The sequence below is a fragment of the Salmo trutta genome, chromosome 1 (assembly GCF_901001165.1).
Source record: "Salmo trutta chromosome 1, fSalTru1.1, whole genome shotgun sequence".
In the NCBI taxonomy this organism is placed as follows: Eukaryota; Metazoa; Chordata; class Actinopteri; order Salmoniformes; family Salmonidae; genus Salmo; species Salmo trutta.
This window is the reverse complement of record NC_042957.1, coordinates 56,463,985-56,488,679: the sequence shown is the minus strand read 5'-3', so window position 1 is coordinate 56,488,679 and position 24,695 is coordinate 56,463,985. Positions and strand designations below refer to the sequence as shown.

The following is a 24,695-nucleotide window of genomic DNA, read 5'->3' as shown; positions in this document are numbered from 1 at the left end:
CACAAAAGCATATGCCAACACTTTCAGTAGTGGAAGAGAGCTCAGTCTTCTCCATTTATTATGTTTCATATACATCAATCTCTTCAGCTGTAATACAAAAACAAAAATTCAAAATCTGACAAGTTTTACAAACAGGGCAGGATACCTTCAAATACATATTGTTTTTATCCTTAGCAGTGTCATTACTGCTGGGCAATTAATACCAAATACTTTATTCCTTTCAGCATAGCTTGACTGAAACTCAAACTGTTAAGTGTCCAGAAAGCTAGTAGGTCCAAACTCAAGCAAGTCCTTCCCAATGAGATGTATCTTTCAACCCACCTCTAATAAAGTGATTGAAAGGGTATAGACACATAAGTGTCACTGTGCAATCTGATACACTGAGTGCAACTCAGCTCAACATTTTTCAACGTTCAAACAAGCATCAAATGTTTTTTTTATGGGCATGAAAGTGTACGCTTTTCTTAATTTCTTCAACTAGCTAGAGGGGTAACAAAGAATCAAACCAAGAAGAACAAACAAGGAAACATGAGATCTCCAAAGAAAGTATTTTCTTCAAGGTAACCTTTTTCAGAAATGCCTTTATTCAAACCCTCAATTTTAACCCCTTGTCAAATGTCCATGTGGCAGAGGTGGGCAGGCAGCAGCTCCACCTGACAGTTCGGTGGGAGCAGCGCTGCTGGTCTTACAGGGAGAATCTTCCTTTAGGGGCTGCGTAGTGGGGCCAGAAGGAGGGAGAGTCTTCCTTTAGGGGCTGCGTAGTGGGGCCAGAAGGAGGGAAAGGAGTGGACAAAGCACAGGAGCCAGGTCCCAACATGGATTAATTGTTCAGAATTTAACCCAATTCTCGCAGAGTGCATTTTTTTGTTGTTCAAATATGTGGTATATACTAAGAGGTCGAAGTCTGTCGTTTGTTGTTATGAGACCTATAGAATGTAGAAAAGGGGAACAGTTGAGAACCTTTAAAAAAATTGTATGAATAGTTTAAACATACTGACATGAACAAAAAACAAACAACAAAACAGTGATACAAAAAATGGATGCCATGGGGTCAGGAAGGAGAGAGCAGCCATGTTGGTCTAATTCATCAGGAATGACTTAGTCACTGAAAATGGTGCTTCACGTCTACATCCTGAGGTACCTTCATGCAGTAAGGCATGGGGTCCAATATAGTTAAGCCGTGACATTTTATTTATTATTTTAAGTCTATATAAATTCCTCTGACCATAGGCTCTCTCTGTTTTAACCATAAAATAATCCTTCACAAAAGGATTAAAAACCATACAATACCAATCTTATTTTTTTAATCACTAAATTTAAAACATCCCAATAATAAATCAACCAGTAGTTAAGCTATAATTTACCTACAAAACCTGTGCACTATATTAAAATCATGCCCATTCATTACGAATGCATGATATTTAAATCAGCTGAAAGAAGGCCATGAGGAAGAGAGAAACTTAATTTGATAAATATATAATAAAATATACAGCTTTACATGTGGTCCCAAATGTTGTTTTTATATCTCCCTCTCCAAGAATAACTAACTACAAATAAAAAAATGCATTTCTGGGTGAAGCTTATTACACATTTCTAAGTAAAAGCTTCCCTGACACTCATCTTGCTGATAATTGATATGATGTTAAATGGTAAAATTACCAAAATAATAGAGAAAAAGCATTTCCCTTGAAAACTTGATTTGTAAGTGTCAACATGGCTGCCATTTTGTGATTGTCACGGAAGGCATCTTTAGAATTCGGCTTCTATACTTGCAAATGTACTTTTAAGCATGGTTTGTTTCACTGATAGAACACTTGTGTGTGTTTGTGTGTTTATTTCTTTAAATCTTAAATAATCACACAGAATTTCCACTGTTTATGAAACAGCAAGTTCCATGATTCACTACTAGAGACCCCAGCATCCAGCTCAGACTCCAGCTATAACGTCAGACTTATGACATCACAATCTGCAAGAAAGAGAGAATGAGTGGCATAAATCAAATGCATGCGGTACAGGTGAAAGAGACAATGCAAGGTGATGCATGACACAGTGATGGAGCAAACATTAATGAAGCTCTATTGAAAACTATTGCAGGGAGGATGTTGGAGCTGAAGTCAGCCCTGTAGGCTTTGGTAAGACTCTGCATCCCTCTACCAAGCAGCCCACAAACCACAGCCAGGTCTGTGGGAAAGACCACAGCCAAAGTCAGGCTACTACAACACAAACGGACATGCCCAGAGAGTGCATGAGGCTAACTAGCATGACACGGATGCATAGTTTAATGAAAAAGAAAATATTAAAAAGGGTGTTCTTGGGAAATTCTCAAAAGCAGATTCAATCAGTCACATGGAGTGTCATGAACATTATATGACTGCCAAGCCATTACCCATGCCCTAATGTCAGATGATGCATGACGGAGGGAGTCTTTTCTAACAGGAGACTTAATGACAGGGCCTCTGAAGAGCTTTGGGAGTCATGAGAGCTCTAAAATTACCTGCTAGCTTTGAAACCTTTGAGCTTGTGTACAAAGAATGACTCCAGAACTTCGGCACACTGAAAGAAGGGGGAGTCGTTGGGGTTGTAGTAGCGGCAGTTGTCAAAGACTTTAGTCATGTCCGCCACAAACTCAGTGAGCTTGTTGTAATACCGTTTCTGTAATCTGTCTTCCATTGTGGAGAGGTCTGGGGATGAAACATAGAGAAGGGTGACCAAAGGTAAATGTGTTGGTCAATTATTATATTTTCCAAACTATCAACATAAACACTAGCCAAGTACACATTTTGTGTCTACTTTCCAACACATTCAAGATTACAATGTTTTTTCTCACAAGTATTTCGCTACACTCGCATTAATATCTGCTAACCATGTGTATGTGACCAATAAAATTTGATGTGAAATAATAGCGACAGTCAATGACATTACAGTGATTTAGAGATCTGCCCTTGCCCTTACCCATCGGTTCCTTTATAACGCCATAATAATCAGGAGCATCGTTGGGATCTACTGGTTCAAGGAACGGCCACGCCATTTTGTGAGCCTGTTAACAGAAAAATAGATGTTTCACTAGATTTACAACAGTGAGGTATACTGAAGTATGTTGAGAATGTAGTGCCCCAGACCAGAACACTGGTCCTGCAATGCAACGTTGTTTCATTTTATCATTTCATTTATTCAAGACAGGGTACATGATGTGACTCCCAACTCTGGCCATATCCATATCAAATGCATCATCAGTAAAGACACTGAACAGAGGAGACCACAGGCTTTCATACCTGTAAGGAGCACAGGATTCTTCTTAAACCCTCGTAGTCCTTGTCGGTTAACGGTGTGAGGACCGTCATGGCGTCCTCCGTGGATTGACACTGCGGGCACACGTACTCGTCTATGTGGGTGGCCTCACTCTGCAGAATGCCCACACAGCGCCCGTGGTACCAGTTCTGGCAACGGTCGCAGCCAATGTAAAACCTGGGAGAAAAGACATGGGTAGTACAGGTCAGGGATATTTGGACCTATAACATTCAGTTCACCCAAGCTATAACCTTATTAGTATTGTGTTATCATACTGTGTTTCATCATATGGCGTCCGGCAGATGCAGTACAGCTCCTCCGTGGTGCCCTCTGAGTCCTGTGAGTCCTGGCCCTGCTTGCAGCCGTTACAGACGTAGTCGTCCATCTTCTTGGCCTCCTTCTCCGTGATGCCCACACACGCACCGTGGAACCAGTTGGAGCACAGGTCGCACCCAATGTAGAACCTGAAACCATGTGGACTTAAGTTCCACGTCTTTGACATACATGCTACAGTTCAGTTACATGTTCAGTGTTTCAATGGGAACCCGATATGGTGCATCCGTATCTTACTTGGCCTCGTCATAGGGCGTTTTACAGACACAGTACAGCTTGACTTCCTTCTTGTGATCCTTTGAGGTAGTGGATATCATCTTCTTCTTCTTGGGCTTGGCGGAGGACGAGTCCCTCTCGTCGTCCCTCTTGCGTTTGTGGGTGGAGGAGGGCGAGGCCATGGTGGGGGAGAGGGATGAGGCTACCTGGGCTGCAGCAGCGGCTGCCTGAGAGGCTGCAGCTTGGGCCTTCTCCTTCTCCTTCCTCAGCCTGCTGATGTCCCTCCTCAGCTCCTCCTGAGAGAGAGAAGGACATATGAGAAAGGAAGGAGAGAGAGAGAGACAGGGGAAAGGAAGGGGAGAGAGAGAGAGAGAGAATGGTTCACAGTGGGTATCACAATGTAAGGAATTCCTGGGCAGTGGCCGCAATATTTCTCAACACATCCAATATCACACTACTGCACCCTACTGGAGCACTACAATACAGTGGCCTATGATGCAGAGGTGGCGTTGGCACTGACCTGAACCTCCAGCTGCAGCTCCTTGTCCAGTAGAGCCCTCTTCTTCAGGATCTCAGCCTTGAGCTGCTCTTTGTGTTTGAAGAGCAGCGCCGAGAGCTTGGTGGCATTCTGCTTGCTGCGTTTCTGCTCCACAGACTCCTCCTTCTTCCTCTTCTTAGCCGCCTGTTTCTCGTCCTTGTCGATCTTGTCCAGGATGAACTTCATCACCTGGTTGCAGACGATTATTCTACTCAGCAGGGGAAAGAGGAAGGGAGGGCTTGTCAGACTCATCGTGGAATCAGACAAAATACAACACAAAATAGTTGGCGATTGTTGGTAGGATTAAGCATAATAAGATTTTGGAACTGAGAAATAGATAAAACATGTACTGTAATTCATATGAATGTCATTATGTAAGGGTCATGTCTGTGAACAATGACAGCCATACCTCTGGTTCTCCTCCCGCTCTGCTGGAGTCATGGTCTTCCTCTGTTTCAGATTTTCTATCACAGCAATCTGCTTCATCACCACCTGTTTCTGGATGATGTCGCTGGGGCTGGAGGCCTGCAGGCTCTGCTCCCTTTTGGCCTCCTGCTGCTTCTTCTTCTGCTGCTGCTCTCTGAGCTGCTGGATCCTCTGCAGGTGGTCCTGCACGCTGGCCGTCTGGATGGTCACCACGTTCTGGATCTGGTGGGCCTGCCCCTGGCCTCCTGCCTGCTGGATCTGGATAGGCAGCTGCAGCTTGATCTGCTGGGGCACCGCCCCACCCTGCTGGGCCTGGAGCTGGGCTGCCACGTGGGTCTGGATGGTGCCCAGCACCTGGACCTGCTGCTGCAGCCCCGGCACTGTGATCAGCTGGGGTTGGTGGTGGAGCTGCAGCTGCTGCTGGGGCCTGATCTGAGCCGGAACCTGGGGCTGGAGTTGAGCATGGGCCTGAATGGGCTTCACTGTGGCCTGGGTGACGGAAGGGGAGACCGAGAGATTCTTCATATGGACCGGTTGTGGTGAGGTTGGGATCTGGGCTATCTGCTGGATGGGTAAGGCAGTGGGGGACTGGAGGGGGATGTGGACTTGAGTCTGAGGGGGTTGAGTCTGATGTGTGGACACTGGAGGGGGGGCAGGAGCGAGGGCAGGGGGCTGGACAGGAGTGATAGCCTGTTGAGGGGGCTGGACTGGAGCGATAGCCTGTTGAGGGGGCTGGACTGGAGCGATAGCCTGTTGAGGGGGCTGGACACGAGCGATAGCCTGTTGAGGAGGCTGGACACGAGTGATAGCCTGTTGAGGAGGCTGGACACGAGTGATAGCCTGTTGAGGAGGCTGGACACGAGTGATAGCCTGTTGAGGAGGCTGGACACGAGTGATAGCCTGTTGAGGAGGCTGGACACGAGTGATAGCCTGTTGAGGAGGCTGGACACGAGTGATAGCCTGTTGAGGAGGCTGGACACGAGTGATAGCCTGTTGAGGAGGCTGGACATGAGTGATAGTCTGTTGAGGAGGCTGGACATGAGTGATAGCCTGTTGAGGAGGCTGGACACGGGTGATAGCCTGTTGAGGAGGCTGGACTGGTGTTGCCGGTGCTTGAGAGGTGGCGGGAGTCTGAACCGGAGGCTGAGACAGTGCTGCAACGGAGGAGAGAGAGACAGCAGCACAGTATTAACACATCTACACAAACTAGAGACCAATCCAAATGAACATTCTAATTCACAACTCTGCAAAGCCTTGTGTACGATACTTGTTGAAGTGGCTTGGCCTCATACCTGGCCCTGAGGGTGTTGTTGTGGTGGCTGTGACAGGGATGACAGCAGCACTGGGCGTGGTGGCGGGGTTGGGGACAGGGGCTGTTGCCCCTGGGGTGAAGAGGAAGCGCTGCACCTGGCCGTTGGGCATGGCAGCCTGCATGAGCTGCTGCCCAGGGCCTGGGATGACTGTCACCCCCTGGGGGATGACCTGCAGCTGGCCTGTGGTCTGGCCCTGTCCCTGGATTACTACTGTGAGACCCTGGTTCCCTCCCTGGAACACACAGACAGACATAGAAACACACAGAGAATACATCCAACAGGAGTGTGAGAGTATGTGTGAAAGTAGGTGTAAAAGAGAGCAGGTGGCTCCTCACCTGTGCCCCCTGCGTTAGCTGGGTGAGCTGGGCCAGGGTGAGTTTGACCTGGCCCTGCTGTGGTCGGCCGCCTTGGGGGGTGGATGGTGATGGGGACTGCCCAGGGGCAGGGGTGACAGGACGGGGGGACGGGGCGGCACCCAGCATCCTCTGGGCTGCACTGGTCTGCACAGGGCTGGCACTGGAAACTGCTGTGGAGACAGGTTGGCCCCGGATGATCTGAGTCACCACCTGCTGCTGGCCTAGAGGACAGATAGTGAGTAGCCTTAAATAAGAAAAGTGCATGGGACAGTCCCAAGACAAATCAGGTGGCTTATCATGAATGAATTGACTGGAGGTCATACATAAAGTTAACATCTGCGGACTACCAATACAGTTCTAAATATAGTATCCATCCGAATAAAATGAATACGTATAAACATATCAACACAAAGCAATGTTGAAGACTGCCTGTAATGTGCATGCTGAGGAGTGAGCAGAGCCATGCAGCCACAGGTTGGGAGGCGGCAGAGGAGAGACCTACTGGCTGGTAGAATACCTTGTTGCATCATCAAGGGGGTTCTGATGATGGTTTTGCCCATGGTGGTGCCCTGCTGCAGGGGCGATCGGATCACCGTCATGCCCGGACGGATCTGGGCTCCGGTGGCAATGACCTGGACCAAAGAAACAAAACACAAATAAATGATACTGTACACATGATTATGCTAAATTCACTACATTCCAATTAAGATTATAACGCAAAGAAAGAGCAGGGGAGAGCATAAGAGGGAAAAAGACAGAGCAATAATATGTGAGAGAGAGAGAGGGATAGATCTGTTTGGATGTCTATTCTCTACCGGCTGAGTGGTGGTTGAGGTGGAGGTGTTGGGTCTGATGTTGATGGTGGCGTTGCGGTTCTGGAATGAGGAGTAGGTCCGCTGGTTGCCTGGGGTACTGGATGGAATAATGCCCAGGACATTCTGCTGGACTTGCACCATACCTGTGACAGAGAGGGACTGTGTTAAGCAGCATGAATTCACTACAAGATCAACAGTAGGGTGTTGAACCTCAATAATGAGATTTACAACAAGTCAAACGCCCTTGTTAAAAGCTCATGGAACTAGGAATTCAGTTTGCCGAAGAAATACTAGGTTGAATCACATCTCTAAATATACTGGCAAGTCACAGCCATCAGTGGGAGAAATTTCACCTGCCCCTCTTGCAGATGATCTGGACAGACTGTATTGATCAAGCAGAACAGGTCCTTTGTGTTGAGACTGTCTGGGACTCAGTCCAACCAAGATACCGTAAGGAAGCTTCCATTGGATCAATAATCTGACAGACAGGACAGCCATTACTGTGTCTGTTACTGAGCGAGAAAGACAGGGCATCCCAGGGGTCCTCCTTCCTGGAATGTTCTTGTATAAATCATTGGCATTTTCTACGTAGGGCAGCCAGCACACTCAAACCAAAAGCAACACCTCAAAATCCCTCATAGGTTCCACTGGGGTGAGATGGTTCATGGTTTTGCTGAGTTGGGGTAGGCCTGCTGAGTGGGGGTAGGCCTGGTCAATGCGATCATGCCGGCTAAAACCTTAGACGGCAAGGCCATCCATACCTCCTTGTGTGGTTGGCATGTTGACCGTAACAATCTTGCTGTTGGCCGGGATGGGTAGCTTGGCGGTGATGACCTGGCCAGCCATGGTCACCGGGCTGGCAGAGATCTGGAACGTTTGTCCAGAGGTGGTGACCATGCTGTTGGCCACGGTGGCCCGTGAGCAGGTGGAGGCTGCAAGACACACCCCACCTGCAGTCACACACTGTGTGCAAAGTGCAACCACAACAGCCAGGGTGTATAGCAGTGGTGTCCACTAAGGGGTCCTTTCCCCCCCAGCTTATAATTCAAACAAAGCCTTTGCATATGCTTTTAAGACTTTTTGGACTTAACTGATTATGAGCCTGAAACTTTTTTTCTAGGAGTCAAAAGTTATTCAAAAGGTTTTTAGAATTCCCTTTCCCAGCCCCACACTTGACTGGGTTTCAGATACAGGAAGTGGACACCACTGCCCATTAAGGCAATTCAACATACTGTAAATATCTATCAAAATAGGTCAAATGAAAAAAGAAGAATCCAAACACTAAAATGACCTGTTGTTGTTGTAACAGTTTGACATCCACAAGTGAACTTCAATGGCCACCATTAAAAAGTGAATGGGGAACGAAAATGACTTTTGACCAAAAACATGGAAATATGAAAAATAATATTTCAACACTGCTACCAAGGATCACTATCAACTTAAAACACACCCCCACAGTAGCCACTGCCATGATTTTGTATGAGCAGCTATTCGTCACCAAACTCACCTGGACTACCCTGGCCCTGCTTGACCCAGGAAGCAAACGACTGATGGAAGTTCTTGTTCTGCTGGAATGTGACAGGTGTCCCCAGCTTGGTGGCCAGGACCAGTTTAGTCCCCGGGGTGACCTGGCTGGTCAGGGATGCCGGAGTGCCAGAGACTGAGGTTGTAGGGGTACTGGTGGGGGTGGAGGTGGAGGTGGTGGCACCAGGCTTCTGTTGCTCCAACCGTTTCTACAACGCAAAGGTTCAGATGCTAAATCTATGCTAAACCACATAGAAACACCAAACTCATTGGAAAGTGGAGACCAGAGTAAAAGAGTGAGAGTACAGAGTGAACATGTCTCATCTGAATAATACATAACATAACTTCCAATACACATTTGTAATTGCACATGGTTTAAAAGGACAGTTATTCAGATCAAAACCAACCCAAACAGAGGCCCTTGAAATGTCCCAGCTCCCAGTGTTTAGTGTTTGTGCCCCCCCAGGTTTGGGCTGAGGGGGGGTGGATTGTAGGGAGGCTAGGTGTCACCATAGTGCAAGGTGGAAACTTGTCTGATCTTCCCACCTGCTGAGCAGCCAATCTCTGGTGCTTTAGCTGAGCCTCCAATTGGGCCTTGGCCTCCTCTGCTGTCTTCAGCGTTCTACTAACCTTAGCCTGGTCTGCAGCCTGGGCCTTCTCCCTCTCTACCCTGTGACCACAAGAGGACAAGCCAGTTTGTCATACTACATCCAATGACAACAAGACAACAGACCTGGGCAGGGTTACAAGACATCTTGAGGGAAGTATAGGTTCAAAGGTCACATAATATCAAGCAGTACAGCAGCTTATTCTCTCCAGCCCCAGCAACAAGGCTAAGGACAGTCCACCTGCTCACCTTTCTGAAAAGGCTCTGATCTCCCAGATCTCCAGCTCCTCCTCGGCCACCCACGTCTCTAAGACGATGGGCCCAGTCTGCTTGGCCGGCTCAGGCTTCTTTGGCCTCAGAGCGCTGGAGCGCAGACCTTTCCTCTGGGGAGTGGGAGTTTCTACCCAGGAGGACAAAGAAAGGATGAGGTAGAGAATGAGGTAAAGGGGAAAACGACATCTGTCAATTAATGTCATCCTATCTATTGTGGGATAAACAACTCTCTCAAACTCCATATTTTCACTTACATTGCAAAGGATTTGCCTACTCAGGTACTTGGGAGAGAACACTAGGAGATGTGAGGAACAAGCTGAGCAAGGCAATCCAAAGCAAAGACTCATGAGACCACTATAGGATTGTGACAGCGTGATCCTAAGAGAATTTGGGATGCAGTTTCATCCTTTTACCTTTGGGAGCTTCGGTAACGCCAATGGGGCAGATGATCTTCCTGATGCAGTATTCAGACCGGATGCCGTGCGGCCCCACATCTCGCCGCTTGATGATCTCTGTTGTGGTGATCGCTGTCTCCGACGATTCTGGGGAAAGCAGAAAGGAAATATGTCCGTTTGAAATGGTGCCTCATCTTCAAATTGAGAGACAGGAATGAGGAGGGCAGAGAGGGAGAGGAGGGTAGGATTGCTGTGCACTCACCTGTGCGGGTGGTTCCTACAGCAGGGGAGGGCTTGACAGCCATGTCATCCCACCTCAGGCAGGCCCAGAGCAGCCGCAGCATCAGACTGACCCCCGCCAGAGATTTCACAGTCTGGAGACGGTATCTGCATAGGAGACCCAAGTCAGTGAGTGTTATCAAAACAACCTTTAACCAAACAGCTATATGGACAAATGTACATGGTTCCATGTTTTCAATTGTTGTCTTTCTGTGTTTTCATTTCAGCGCAGGTCATATGAGGTGGTCCAATGCGTGAATGGCAGCCTAATGGCTAAGGGTCAACTACGTGACTAACCTCCACGTGATTCCAAAGGTGGGTCTGGGGGAGGGATAGGGCCAGATGTCCAGGGCTGGCTTGGCGTTGTAGTTGAAGATGGGTACCTCTCTGATGCCCCCTCTCCTCGCCAGCTTCTTCAGGTCATCATTAGGCAGTACAAATATGCTCTTCTTGCTACTCTTTGTGACAAACTTGCGGTAAGAGGGGAGGGCCGTGCCAGAGCGGGTCTTCTTGGAGCGGAAGAACTTTAGCAGCCGGACACGGTCTCTGGTTGAGTACTCCTTACTGACTGTCATGGAGGTGACTGAAGAGCCTGAGGGGCCAGATTTGGCATCTGTCAACGTTGCAGTGACAACAGTCTTGGTCTCCTCGGAGACGGCGGCCCCGAGGGCCGGGGAGCTGACCCTGGTGACAGTGGTCTTGGTCATGGTGGTGAGGGTAGATATAGCACTGGTCTCTGCAGCAGGCGTCACTGCAGGCTTAGTGCTGCTGGAGACCTCGGTTACCTGCACCGTGCGAGACTCTGTTGACATGGTGGTAGTAGTGGTTGTGGTGACTTGGGTGATGGTCTTCAGCACCTCAGTACTGCTACTGCTGTTCTCTGTGGTGTTGTTACTCAAGCTGGACTCCTCTGCAGTGGGGATAGGAAACGGGGTGATCTTATTGCATGCCGTCTGCCCAATCTCCATTGGCTCAGACTTGGTGCTGTTGCTTACCGTGGGAACACCAGTGGGCGGCCCTAACAGTGATGACGTGACGGAGTCTGCCACCCTGTCGCTATTATTCTCCAGTCTGGCAACCTTCTGAGGTGGCAGATAGTCAGGCTCGGACACCACAACCTTTCTCTCTACGTCCGCCAAGGCTGGGCTGGTGGCTAACACAGTGTTGTTGACCTTTAACCCGTCCTGAGAGAGAGTACCGTTCATAATGGATTTTACAGGCTCCTTCACTGGCAGTGTTTTGATCTCACCCTCTAACGTCTGGAGCATGACCTTGGTGTCCACTTTGTTGGCCAGGTCTAAGTGCATCTTTGAGTCTACAGGAGCCTTGGTATCAACAGCGTCTTTCCCGTTCACCTGCACTAAATGTGGTTTGCTTTGGTCTACGTCCATGCTTTCTATCTCCCTCTGTCCATTACCTTGCTCTGTCTCCTCATAACCATGCTTCCTACCGTTTTCTCCTGCTATCGTCACTTCTGCTCTGGGAGGTTTGGCCGCACCTAAAGCCGGTTCTAGAGATGTCAAATTGACTTTGTTGTTGAGGTCTATGTTTTTCTGGGAGCCTCCATTCAGCTCCGTTTGAGATAACGGCCCACCATTGCCCTGAACGCTGCTCTCATGGTTGGCCAACCCTGTGGTGTTGAGGTTGGGGCCTGTGGCTCCTGCTGCCTGGGGTTTACAGGTGGAGCCTAATCTAACGTCCAGATTATCTGTCTCTCCTGAGGGCTGGGATTTCACTGGCTGCTCCTGGTCAAAGTCAAGCCTTTTAACAATTGTGTCTTTAACTACTGAGTCTGCTTGTCCCTCAGCTTTCAGGCTAGTGCACAGTGTCACTGCTAACTTGTCTGCTGTAGAAGCCTTGATGGTGGTGGGAGTCCCTGTATTAACTTTCTCCTTGGAGACTGTGTGTTTGGCCAGGGCTGACTGCTGTTTGAGGCGCTCTAGCCTCTGCTTCTCCTCCAGGGTGAACTGTTTCACTCTGCGCTCCAGCAGCCCGTCGAGCTTGGATGTCTTCACCTTCTTCTTGTAGGCCGTACGGAGCTGGAAGCCCTCGCTGACGTTCACCACATCCCAGTTGAAGGGGCGGACAGGTAGCTTGGCCTCAGAGTCCTCTTGCTTAGGTTCTTCTTCCTCCCCGGGCTCGTCCTTCACAGCAGGGTCAGTCAGTGACGAGGGGCATTTGCTGTCCACTATACCTAAAAGAGAGAGAGGGAGAACTCCATGAATAATATTAGCCAAAAAATGCTAACTGTGAGACCTGATAGACAGCTGCTAAGTACCAGATGAATATAGAACACAGCCAAAAATAGCAAGAATGGGGAAAATACCAAATGTCATGTAATAAAATGTCTTATTCAGAGAAACAGCAGGGGATCCTCTTTGTTTATTGATGAAAAGTAATATCATTGTACCTTTTTCCTCACTGAGACAGGTGTCTGGTGGACTGGGGTCAACATCCATCTTGTCCTCAGTCTTCTCTACCTGATCATCTTTCTTCCCCTCCACCATCTCTGTGATATTTTTCTCTTCCTTCTCTTTCAGAGTTTGCCCCTCTCCTGGTGAAGTGCTCCCAGATGACTCCATGGTGGAGGTTTCCTCCTTGTCTTTTTCTTCAGTAATTGGAGTAGACTCTTCTTTTGCCTGGGTTTCCGAGCTTGTTGGTGCTTTGGGCAAACATTTTCGTTTGTTCGGGCCGGATGTCGCATTTTCTTTGCCAGTTTTAGCTGCTGTAGAGAGATTAAAATGAAAACACATGAAGCACCTAATTTATACTGAGGCATGCTGGAGCCACATTTTCAGCTTGAGTGCCATTGATCATCATCAGTGAGATAAGACAGAGATAATATGTGTACAGAGGAAACACTTACCTTCAAGTGCTTTGCGGTAGTTGACGTTGGTGTTCCCTGGTAGCCTGGGAACAAAGCGATGGACGTGAGTCTTACTGACCCAGCTCCAGCCCCCGTACCCAGTTACTCTGTACTCCTCCCCCTTCTGCTTCCACACCTTACACACAGAGAGAAAGAACCAGTTAGATAAAAGACAACACAATCGCATACAAAAGATGGGATGATTATGTTGTCAGACATCATGCAGTCATAAAAGCCCAAACAGGTCTTGAGAGGAAAGTGAACCCAGATTTACCTGGTGTTTGATGGGGATGGTGTACTTCACCCAGGTGGCCTGCTGCATAGTCTCCTCATCCTCCAGTTTTTTCTCTCTCTTTTTCCCCTTCTCTTTCTCCTCCCGCTCCATGGAGGTCATGCGATGGAGCCTGAAGGGAGAGGGAGGGGGGAGAGTGAAAAAAATACATCAAAACGGCAAGGTGACTCTGGCTTGTTTCGTCAGGGCTCCATTATCTTCAACAATGAACCTCCTCTCACTCATGGGAAAAGCGTCAGCTACTCTGCATACACTGCCCACACCACTACAGACCTCTGCACTGAAGAGAGGTGAACAGAATGCTTCATAATCAGCAGAGCAGTGAAGCAATATAATTAATTCAGTTTAGCATTGTACACTAAACCGCAGAATGAGTTGGGTCGATGTGCTATGACTCAAAACTCAATTCAGCAATGAATTAAGTCCTTTGATTCACAACCAATGTCTCTTACCTGGTGTGTCCAAGCGCATCTTTCCAGACAGGCAGCATGACCACTGGTTTGATGGCACACTCCATGATGGCCAGCGCCAAGGCAAACTCCCGAGCCTTACTGCACATCTGCACCGCTTTAATCCAGTTTGTCCTGTAAAATCCCAAACCCACAACCTCACTATATGGCAAAACATGATTTCACACATGACCTTATCAGTCAATAATATTCCATTTCTCCATTGTGTGAAACAGTTCTGAACCCCACTTTCCTATGCCAGAGTAAGTAGTCTGTGCTGGGGCGTACCTGTGCGAGGCCCAGTTTGGGTGCAGGAAGGGGGCGGGGACATTGGTCTCCAGCTGGATGATGGTGAGCCGCAGGGTGGAGATGGTCAACACCTTGGAGCCGTGGATGGAGCCGTTCCACTTGAACTCCCCGGCGGGGGTTAAGCTGAACTTATGGGACAGGTGGCGGCGCTTGTCGTGGTCCTCACGATGCTGGTGCTTGTTTAGGCCCAGTGTGTTGGTGCTGAACTGGTTGTGGTAGACTCGGAACTTGCCCTCCTGGCCCAGCTTGAAGAAGTTGTTCAGGTTGCCCTTCACCGTCAAGTCTTTCCTCACAGTACCCAGACGAGCCACTTCACTCTCAGAGCTGGGAGGAGATGTCTAATGGAGAGACACACAGGGGGATATATATACCGAGCTGAATAGAGACACAGCTAAGAGAGACATCGTTTCCATAGGGATTTGGCAATTGGGAGACTACCGGTAGTTCAATTAATTGTGTAACATTGTGTAATAAAGAAGTGAGTCGATGTGGAACAGAGGACTGGATTTCAGTCTCGATGATTGAAAATATAACAGGACAATCCATTTAATCCTGCTAAGGCTGCCTTCTCCTAATGTGAGAGACTAGGCTGTGGGTGAAATTCCACAGAGACGACAGAAGGTTAACACAGTGTCTGGTTGGTGTCTCACCTCCTTGCTGTCCCTGGGCGTAGGGCTGCCATCTCCCTGGGTCTTCTGCTGGCTCAGCTTGCTGTCCGGGTTACGCAGACGAGTCACTATGCGGTTGTTAGTCCGTCCAGACGCAGACCCCTCACCATTCCCACTCTCCTTGCCTTCAGCTGCGAGCAACAGAACACATCATTAAGATCAGTGATGATGAATCAAAAGAGAGAAGTCAATCATGGGCCAAAAACCAGCACAGCGGAGGCAATGTTCAATGATGCAAACAGTATCTCTAATGTCACTTGGTAGTCAAGGCCCTTGAAAGTTGAATGAGTTAGGGCATGCACCAGTAACAGAGTGTCTCCAGAGGCCTGAGTGTATGGATGGTATGGCAACAGCGTACCTGTGTCGTCCTGGCTGGTGATGGAGGACTGAGAGGACCTGTCAGCGAGGTTTGGCTCTTCAGGCCTCCTGAGGACCCCAGGCGCTGAGACGTGGCTGCTGTTGCTGTTCTCGTCTCCAGGGTGTGGTGGTGGGGGAGTAGGCTGGCACTGGGCAGAGGGGTCCTCCTCTCCATGGGACTCTGAGTCTACAGGCTTATCATCTGGGGAGGAGGAGAGGATTGAACAGTGAGAAGCTGAGCAGCACAAACCCCTTAGGCTCCCTTTGTGTGAAAACATGCGTCAACACCAGTACCAGGCACTAGCTGTCTATACTGACAAAGTATTGCAAATGATGACGGCAATGCAGAGCAAACACGGATGAACTACTTAAAAAGTAAAACCTGTAATCCACAACAATTGTAAAAAAACAGAATGCTTTTGGCTTGATGCCTTCCCTGCCTCACCTGTTCCTTAATGATAATGCACACTTAACATAACACCAGGGAAATACTTAATCAGTGAGTCCGAGCAAGAATTTGCACTTCAGCAGTCCAGGCTGACAGATAAGGCTAAAAAACACAGTGCAACACAACACAACACAAGAAGTGCAAAACGCGGCTGCAGAACCAAATTAAGAAAGATATTGTGTATCTGAGCTGTGGGTTAAAATGGCCCTGCTGTATATACTGCGCTGAGGTAGCAGGTGGAAGGTTCAGGCAGGCAGCCAACCTTTTGTTTCCGCTAAAGGAACGGAGGCCAATTTCCCCAATGAATTGGGGTGAGAATAAGAGGCTGGTTGTGACAGACTTAGCGTGGTGGGCGCTGCCTGCCAAGGATGCAGCTGCCGAAACGCCATTATCTGAGAACAAGTTTTCACAGTGTGTGGACCAGACAATGCACAGCATCAGGATCCGGCTAACACAATGAATACATTGAGAAAATAGAATATGAAAAGCAATGAACAAGGTGTCTAGAATAACAACTGGTTTCACTTACAGCCTCCTGAGCACTACACAAGACAATGGAACACAAAATGGATGGCAAGAGCACAAGATCCCGCAAAAAGGCACAATGCATCTGTTGAAGGAAGAAAATAACCAGGCAGATCTCGATCATATGAAGATGGATGAAAGAAAACCACAGAAAGAAAGGGATACAATAATGGGCTATTTAAACGTTACATAAGCAGATGTGAAAAGCAGAGTGCTTTAAGGAGTAAGAAAATACTTACGACAAAATATGTTTATTCCTGAAGGATAATTATCTCAGTAAGTCAGCAACACCATCAGTTTAATGTGTGATGCTGAAGTGAGCAGTACTGTGGCAGAGTAGAGCCCCCTCTGTTACACTCATTACTCTGGACTGGGCGACTAAGTGAAGGCTGCCCAACAGAGTCCACTCCCTCTGTTAGTAATCCATGTATTGAATTAGTAGACAGTAGATAACCAGAAAGGCATACTGTGTAACCGTGTTGCAGACACTCTCATCCTCAAAGGAAGCTATGACTTAGCTTTAATGGTCCAAGAGCACTCTTTAGTAGACTTTCTACCAAACACAGCCAATAATCAAATCAACAAATGGTCACATTGAGGAGCAGCCAACCAGCATGAAGATCATCATCTAGCCAAGAAGCAGCAGCAAAAAGAGTCCAAAGCAATGCACCCTGTGACAGAAATCACATCACATTAAGCACAACTACAGTATGGAAGATGCTTTGAGACAGCCAGAGCACGAGACCGATGATGATGGATGCACACATGCATAGCCACAGCAAGGTGTGACAAGGAGGAGGAGAGGCTGGGAGGAGAGTTGCAGATTGCTGGGCTCTTTCTCCATCATGTACCTGGCCTCTCCTGCTCAGGCTCCACGGAGGCCTCCCTGCTCTCAGAGGCGGCCGAGCAGGACACCTCAGCAGGCTTATGGGGTTCATGTTTAGGGAGAGTGCCATCCTGGGTGGACGAGCCAGACTTCGAGGGGTGGACGGTGGTGTTCTCTTCTCCAGCAGGGGGAGCTGCAGCTGCTGTGAAACATACAAGACTCACTCTGGATCTTTAATACACAACCGCCTCACCAGATCAACAACAAGACATAGCCATCCTCAAAAGGCTACATGAAAGATGCATCCAGAAAAGATCTTCATAGGCAATACACAACTCACAGAAGAGCATCTCCAGTCTTACCTTGTGAGCTTGCCTCCTCTTTAGACTCAGGGTCTTGGAGCTCTCTGTGGTCTGGTAGTGGAGAGCAGTGTGTGGGTGTCTCTTCCTCTATCTTGGTGGTGTCTGTAGGGGCCTTCTCTGCCTGCTCCACTGCTCGCCGTTCCTGCCTGCCCTGCACACGTTCCAGGATCTCATCTACACAAACAACAACACAGCTGATAAACAAATAGCCAACACCCACACACCATGCTAGGTCTGTTTGACCGGAGACTACATTTCAACTTTATGTGTAAATCAGTAGGTCTACATGTTGTTTATCATATTATTATGTAAATCAGTAGGTCTACATGTTGTTTACCACATTATTATGTAAATCAGTAGGTCTACATGTTGTTTACCACATTATTATGTAAATCAGTAGGTCTACATGTTGTTTACCACATTATTATGTAAATCAGTAGGTCTACATGCTGTTTACCACATTACTATGTATGTCTGTATGTCTAAGCTCAACCAGTCAGTAATGTTTTTTTTCAGGCATTAAAACAAGGGGATGTGGGGCTCCCGAGTGTTGCAGCAGTCTAAGGCACTGCATCGCAGTGCTAGAGACATCACTACAGACTCTGATTCGTTCCTGGGCTGTATCACAACAGGCCATGATTGGGAGTCCCATAGGGCGGCACACAATTGGCCCAGCGTCGTCCGGGTTAGGGGAGGGTTTGGCCAGGGGAGGGTTTGGCCAGGGGAGGGTTTGGCCAGGGGGGCTTTACATGGCTCATCGCGCTCTAGCAACTCCTTGTGGCAGGCCGGGCGCCTGCAGGCTGACCTCGGTCGTCAGGTGAACAGTGTTTCCTCCGACACATTGGCGTGGCTGGCTTCCGGGTTAAGCGGGCGGGTGTTAAGAAGCGCGGTTTGACGGGACATGTTTCGGAGGATGCATGACTCGACCTTTGCCCCCCAAGCCCGTTGGGGAGTTGCAGCGATGAGACAAGATTGAAATTGGGGAGAAAAAGAGGGGTAAAATACAACAACAAAAAATACAAGGGGATGTGTCAAGTAGCTAATTCCCAACCAGAGAAGCTATGCTAGACAATAAGAAATGGAATGGAGTTGTTTGGCTCACACTAGCCCTAGCCTGTTTGTTGAAATGATGCCTTTCTATTACAGGATGGCATTACAAATATAATGGAGTCAAACCATAATTGCTTTCCAATATTGCTCTCCTACACATTTTGAAACAATATAAAACCAGCTGGTAAAATTGCAATTGGAAAGTAACATAGGCCTATGTATAATGCTTGTAACAGTGTCAAGATCATCCTGTCACTAGGTTAACCCCTTCCATCCTAGTTCTCATAGAAGCAGTCACTCACCTTCAGAGAACAACCACACAAACATCTCAATCTTACAGATTGCTAATACACCTTCTAGCACTACTTGAGACTGTGTGAAGAATGAGTGGAAACGGATTGTGACTGGTAATAATAACCAAGTCACAACACATGTGATCACCAGCACAGTTAAATACCAATATAGTTAGCCGTTGGCAGCTAAAACCAAGAACAACTCATTAGAACCCATGTTAGTGAGTCACTCCTGATTTGCTTTCTCTACTATTGTTCCCTGAAACGGAACAGTGGGTCAACGCTCTGGAGATTACGTTAATGAAACTGCTGTTTGAGCACTAAAAGCAAGAGAGTGGTGGATCAATGTGTTCTATGATATGGTATAAAATCTCCCCCCTAAAAGGCAGACAGACAGATTCCAATCTTAATTCAGGGAAATAGATCTAACAAAAATAGATGTGGACAGCCAGCAGAAAGCATTATGCCTGTGAAAGTATCCTGGGTCACAGGAGAAGATGAAAACAGTTCATAACGGTGGTTTTCATAGGGAGAGAAAAAGGTGTCACCACAGAGGGAGGATGAAGCAGTGGGCTTCTGAAGAGGATAAAATACTAGCAAGGCCCATTCATCACTACAGATGGTACAGGTGGAACTAGACAGGAGAGAAACGACTCTGCATTGACTTTAAAGAAAATCTACCTTGTCTTTGGAATATCTGTCAATGAAAGCCCTCATTGTCTAACAATTGAGGAGACTGATCCCAAAACAGTACAACTAGAACCAAGCAAGCTTACCATATAAATCTTGGTTTGTGTAAACTATGAGATCTAGTGGTCAGGAAATGCACAAACAAAGGAAGGCTCTATAACAAACAAGGAGGAGTAGAGTAGCCACACAGAGAAACCAACCTCTCTTCGATGGAAATAAGAAAAACGCTGTTTGCATGATAAGTAAAAAGGCTGACATCTATGATGTTTGATGCTTTTTTATTGTCACATACACTGGACAGGTGCAGTGAAATGTGTTGTTTTACAGGGTCAGCCATAGTAGTACAGCACCCCTGGAACAAATGAGAGTTAAGTGCCTTGCTCAAGAGCACAGACAGATTTTTCACCTTATCGTCTCGGGTATTTGAACCAGCAACCTTTCGGTTACTGGCCCAGCGCTCTAACCGCTAGGCTACCTGTGGCCCTGACAGTTCTAATACATCAACCTTCCTAATCATACTTCAGCACGAGGGAGAATGTACTCTCCTCACCAGAGATGTACTGGAATGTAATCGCACAGGAGCTACACAACATGTAGCCTAGGGGTCATCATTGACATTTCTATATTGACAATGCATAGAAGCCATGGACCAGCTAAAAATGCTTCAGTGTGACAGACAGTGATTCAGAGCGTCAAGCAGGTGGCTGTGTAGCCTTACCGTTGGCTGCCGTGAGGAAGGCCTTGTTGTTGCCGCGGGCCTTGTTGGTGAGGTCCTCAGTGATGTCCATGTGAGTGTGCACCTCCTCTCTCATCTCCTCGAGGACGGCACACAGGTCGTTTTCCCAGTACTCCTTGTCTAGACACTCTATGAGCTCTCCCAGCTGGACCTTTGTGCTGTAGTACCAGATCTTCTTCTTCTCATGCTCCCCGTCCTCCTCACTGGAATAACAGGCCAACAACCATTATTAGAGTTGTGACAAATAAGATGGAATATAATTGACAATTAGTTTGTTTATAAAAAACAGGTTGAAGGACCTTAATGAATACATCATGAGATGGCATCGTTGTATGGCATATAATGCTGCATGGGGCATCGTTAACCGGGACAGAAAGATATCTTAACTTCAAAGGAAAATCAACACTGAATGCAAATTGGCAATAAGCTTAAATTCCATTCGAACGCATGTTGTTTTCAGCCCCCTAATTCCTTATTGTTTGCCTCTCGCAAGAGAGACCAATTACAAGCAATTGTGAAGACATGGAGGAGGCAACATGATGAACAAGTGGATACTCCAGCAGCAGTTCAGTAAACTCTCAGGGGGGCTATGGCATCACAGCACAGGAGTTTCACCCTAACTAAGGGCACAATTAACAATCACAGCACCCTCGCTGCGCTGGCTGATGTCTCAAACCGCCAGTAATGATCCCTCTGGGACACAGCTTGTCAGATAGATCCCACTCTTTAGACTGAGTCATCATTGAAATCAGCTACATTTTTAACACGCAGTAAATGTTTAATCCAGGCTGCTTCTACATGAATATGGGTGATTACCAGCAACATCCAGCTACTAAAATTCAAGTTAGAAAATATATGTTCCAAGTTGAAATCAGCCCTCTCAGGCAATCTGTGTGTACATAGTGTTCAGCAACAAAATGTGTATTATTCTATCCACAAGACATGACTGATGTTATACCAAGCAATTCAGCACTGGAAAAAACAACAACGTAATTCTGAAGGCAATCAATTAACTTGTTTTCAAGAACCTCAAGGACATACATCCACTCTCTGACTACATCACAAAACACGATGTATCACTCAGGTGAGATCACTCAGTATGGTATGGAGATGGTGCATAATATTGATGAAGTCACAACAAGGGAAGTGGGGTGGGGGCCAGTAATTACTTACACAATTATCCTCCGGTTTAGGAACCAGTATTGCCTCCGGTGGCGGTCGTAGCCGATGGGCTCCTGGCGGATGTAGGGTTTGCTCTTCTGCATCTCTGTCACACAGTCTGTGACCCCGGGCACCTTGTGTGCCACGCAGATCTCACACTGCCATTCGTCCTCCGGCACCTCTACCAGCGGCGGCTTCACACACTCCAGGTGGTAGACGGCAGAGCAGGTCTCACAGCACAACAGGTCCCCCAATCTGTGGCACACCCTGCAGTGGTCATCATACTGCACCACCCCCTCTGACATCAACTCCTCGCGGGCGATGTTGGTGGTGAGGAACTGATCCACCAAGAACTGCAGCACCTTGATCTTACTGTCCAGAGGGCCGTAGGGGTAGTCCTCCACCTCCTGGTAGGGCAGGACATGGTGGTACTCCTGGTCGCTCTCGCAGTAGGCACGGACCACCTCGGGCCACGTCATACCATCAATGAAGTAGAGGGTGGAGTTGACGCTGTCCTTGAGGTCAGCAGGACCGAACGTGGTGTTGGAGGTGTCCTCCTCACGCAGGATGGCCTTCAGCAAAGCTGTGTGGGTCTCTGCCATCAGCGTGCACTGCTCCTGGCCTACCAGCGCAGCACAGAAGTCCTCAAAGCGGAAGGGAGAGAGCCGCAGCACCGTGCTGAAGTTGCGCAGGACCTCGTAGATGGAGGACACGTTGAGCAGTTCCTCGCTGGGCACCATGAGGTCCTCAGAGGTTCTGGGCAGCTCCAGAGGAGGGATCTCCTTTTCCTCAAAGATGGGCGAGCGAGGGCAGTGCACCCGTGTCCTCTTCCGCCCTGCCAGACAGAGAGAGAGAGAGAGCAGTGAGTGCCATAATCTATGTGATTTAAAGACTAACTAAAACTGAAATTGCATTCTGTAAATCATACATAAAACCCAGACAAAGCAGAATTACATTGTCTCATGGGCTTAAATCATCGATTAATGAAAATTCTAAGAAACAAGTTGAAGACAGAATTTACACAAGCGAACAAATGTTAGCCTTGGCCATGTAAAAGGAGAGTTCACAAGTGTCTCTGAAATCTACTGCCACAGAAATATGTTTGATTCTTTATATTGGTGCCAGGTCCACTTTAAACAAATCAAGTCTTTGACTTGGCAAAACACTACACCAACTCAAAGTTGGCAAGGGTATTAAACCCAGGAACCAAGAAAATTGAGAGGGGTTATATTATTGCAATTGAGAAAGTCAAGAACAACAATTTAACACAATGGACATTCCCTTCAATGTAAAAAATTACTTCTTAAAATGGGTCTAATCCAAACACTGTGATAATGTTTTGCAACAGCAACATAATCATTACTTTTCTGCCATTCTACAGATATGTTTTGTATCTTTCTTACATTAATTTGAAAGATACTGGCAAACATACTTTCCACAAATAATAATGAACTTTAATATAATCTAAATTGTTACTTCTATCTATTGTGTAAGAAAATGTGCATCAAAAGTGTATTGCAACAAAAATAACTTCTGCATTTAATTTCCAAAGTTTATAACATATCATGGAAATGAAATAGTAGATATTAATTTAACATTGAAATTAATAATTCCATTATGTATTTGGGGGAATGTAAAACATTATTGTGCTGCATCACTGAAACTTCTTCCTCGCATAGTTACAACTGGTGAAATTCAGGGCGCTTATTTTCAAAACAATGGGCCACATGGTACCCTGTCCTGTCATTAGCTCGAGCTGATGTGGATTACTAGCAAGCTAGCTGGGTCCTCCTGGACAAGAGCACAAGCCCATGACATTGCTAACTAGCAAGCTTGAAGAACTCATCTGCTTCTCAGCTGTGAAAATAAACCTATGCTGGATATGAAAAGCTAATGATAAGTAAGAGTGGGTTAAAGAAAACCCCCAAGTTAATTAATAGTCTCATTAAATGTATAGACACATTTGACAAAGTATTTAACTAGCTAGCTAGACATGCTAAGTTGCTATTCTCCTGCAAGGAAATGATGCATCATCAAGTGTTGTTTTATAATACGAAACACTCCAGTTATTAGTGTATGTTACCTACTCTGGAATGTTAATATAATGTTGTTCGGCATTTTAGTTGTTTTCTAAATGATAAATCTGCATTTACAGCTGTTTAGCCGGTTCAGGCATTAGCTTGTTAGCCTAGCTTGCTAACGTTAGATAAGGTACGTTATAACTACTTAGCTATTGCAATAACCAAGTCAGATCCAAAACTAGCAAACACAATTATAATAACATCTCGCACAAAACTGTTAGTTAAAGATGTTTCAGAATTTAAAGAAGTGCAACTCGGCTCTCGTGCACTGCCTAGATCACTAAATGCAAAGCTTTCATTCCATCATCAACAATTTTGAACTCAAACTAGGCCTGTTTTTATACACAGTCAGTGCATTCTCCATTTTGAACAATACAGCTTCCTGCACTATAAGAACTAATGCCAATGAAAATACGCCCAGACAAATTATAATTAGTTACAATGTCATTGTTTTCTAACATTCTAAGCAGCTTGATCAATATTGCGGTTTTACCCGGAGTGCTGCCATGAGTGCTCTGACTCCGAAAGCTGCTTTCAGTACAGTAGCTGGCATCATCATCATCCTCCTCGAGTATTTCCTCAAGCGGGTCTGACTCCTCGTTGAGGGCCTCTTCTTCCTCGTCTGTTATCGTCTCTTCCTCTATCAACTCGTCCTCCTCAGATCTCAAACTCACAGCATCATCATCTTCATCACTTTCATGATCATCATAAACCACAGATCTAGCGATTGACCGTCTGCCCCTAGTACCTCTGCCACCACCACCTCTGCCTCTTCCCCTACCGCGAGATGATCCCACTTTCCTCCTGCCCCTCGATGAAGAGTTATTTCCCCTCTTGGGACTCTCAAAATCGACCTCGGCACTACCTCTCCCCTTTGCCCTCAACTCCCTCCTGGGTCTCAAGCCACGCTCCGGCTCGGATGAAGGCTCCTGCATCCGCAGGGTTTTGGGCGGCCTGCCTCTTTTCCCCCTCATTATATATAAAAGCTATTATTTTCAATTTCAATTTCTGCGTTTATTTAGCCTTCACAGAACCCAGAAAAACAGGTACCGCCAGAAAGCTTGATTTGCGTAGATTCCAAAGAAGTAGTCCCGTAAAGCCACGGTCTCGGTTTACGTGAGAAAGCTCAAAACGAATGGCTGGCGTCCCGCTTCTGATCGGTCGCAGCCGCCATTTTTCTTCCTCTCCGACTACTGAAAACAGACTGAAGGCCCGGTGC

General features: G+C 47.1%; 1 protein-coding gene across 7 annotated transcripts; it reads right to left on the bottom strand.

The window, feature by feature from the left end:
- Positions 1–21: 21 nt before the first annotated feature.
- bptf (bromodomain PHD finger transcription factor) lies at positions 22–24,695 on the bottom strand. 7 transcript variants are annotated; one of them, XM_029765719.1, is made up of 31 exons: positions 23,970–24,695; positions 21,408–22,230; positions 20,217–20,437; positions 17,466–17,639; positions 17,129–17,305; positions 15,306–15,506; positions 14,930–15,078; positions 14,259–14,617; positions 13,974–14,105; positions 13,504–13,633; positions 13,230–13,365; positions 12,774–13,088; positions 10,661–12,557; positions 10,347–10,471; positions 10,103–10,231; positions 9,666–9,816; positions 9,356–9,479; positions 8,793–9,018; positions 7,286–7,428; positions 6,973–7,102; positions 6,450–6,691; positions 6,094–6,346; positions 5,522–5,955; positions 4,785–5,491; positions 4,358–4,583; positions 3,859–4,133; positions 3,564–3,752; positions 3,273–3,465; positions 2,953–3,037; positions 2,495–2,681; positions 22–926 (listed from the first exon to the last, which is right to left on the bottom strand). In XM_029765719.1, the coding sequence occupies exons 1-31, from the start codon at positions 24,448–24,450 to the stop codon at positions 890–892; spliced, it is 9,051 nt and encodes a 3,016-aa protein (XP_029621579.1). In that variant the 5' UTR covers positions 24,451–24,695; the 3' UTR covers positions 22–889. The 7 variants fall into 7 exon arrangements, with proteins under 7 accessions (XP_029621579.1, XP_029621548.1, XP_029621564.1 ...); XM_029765688.1 differs by having other exon boundaries at positions 4,785–5,955; XM_029765704.1 differs by having other exon boundaries at positions 4,785–5,955; positions 6,988–7,102.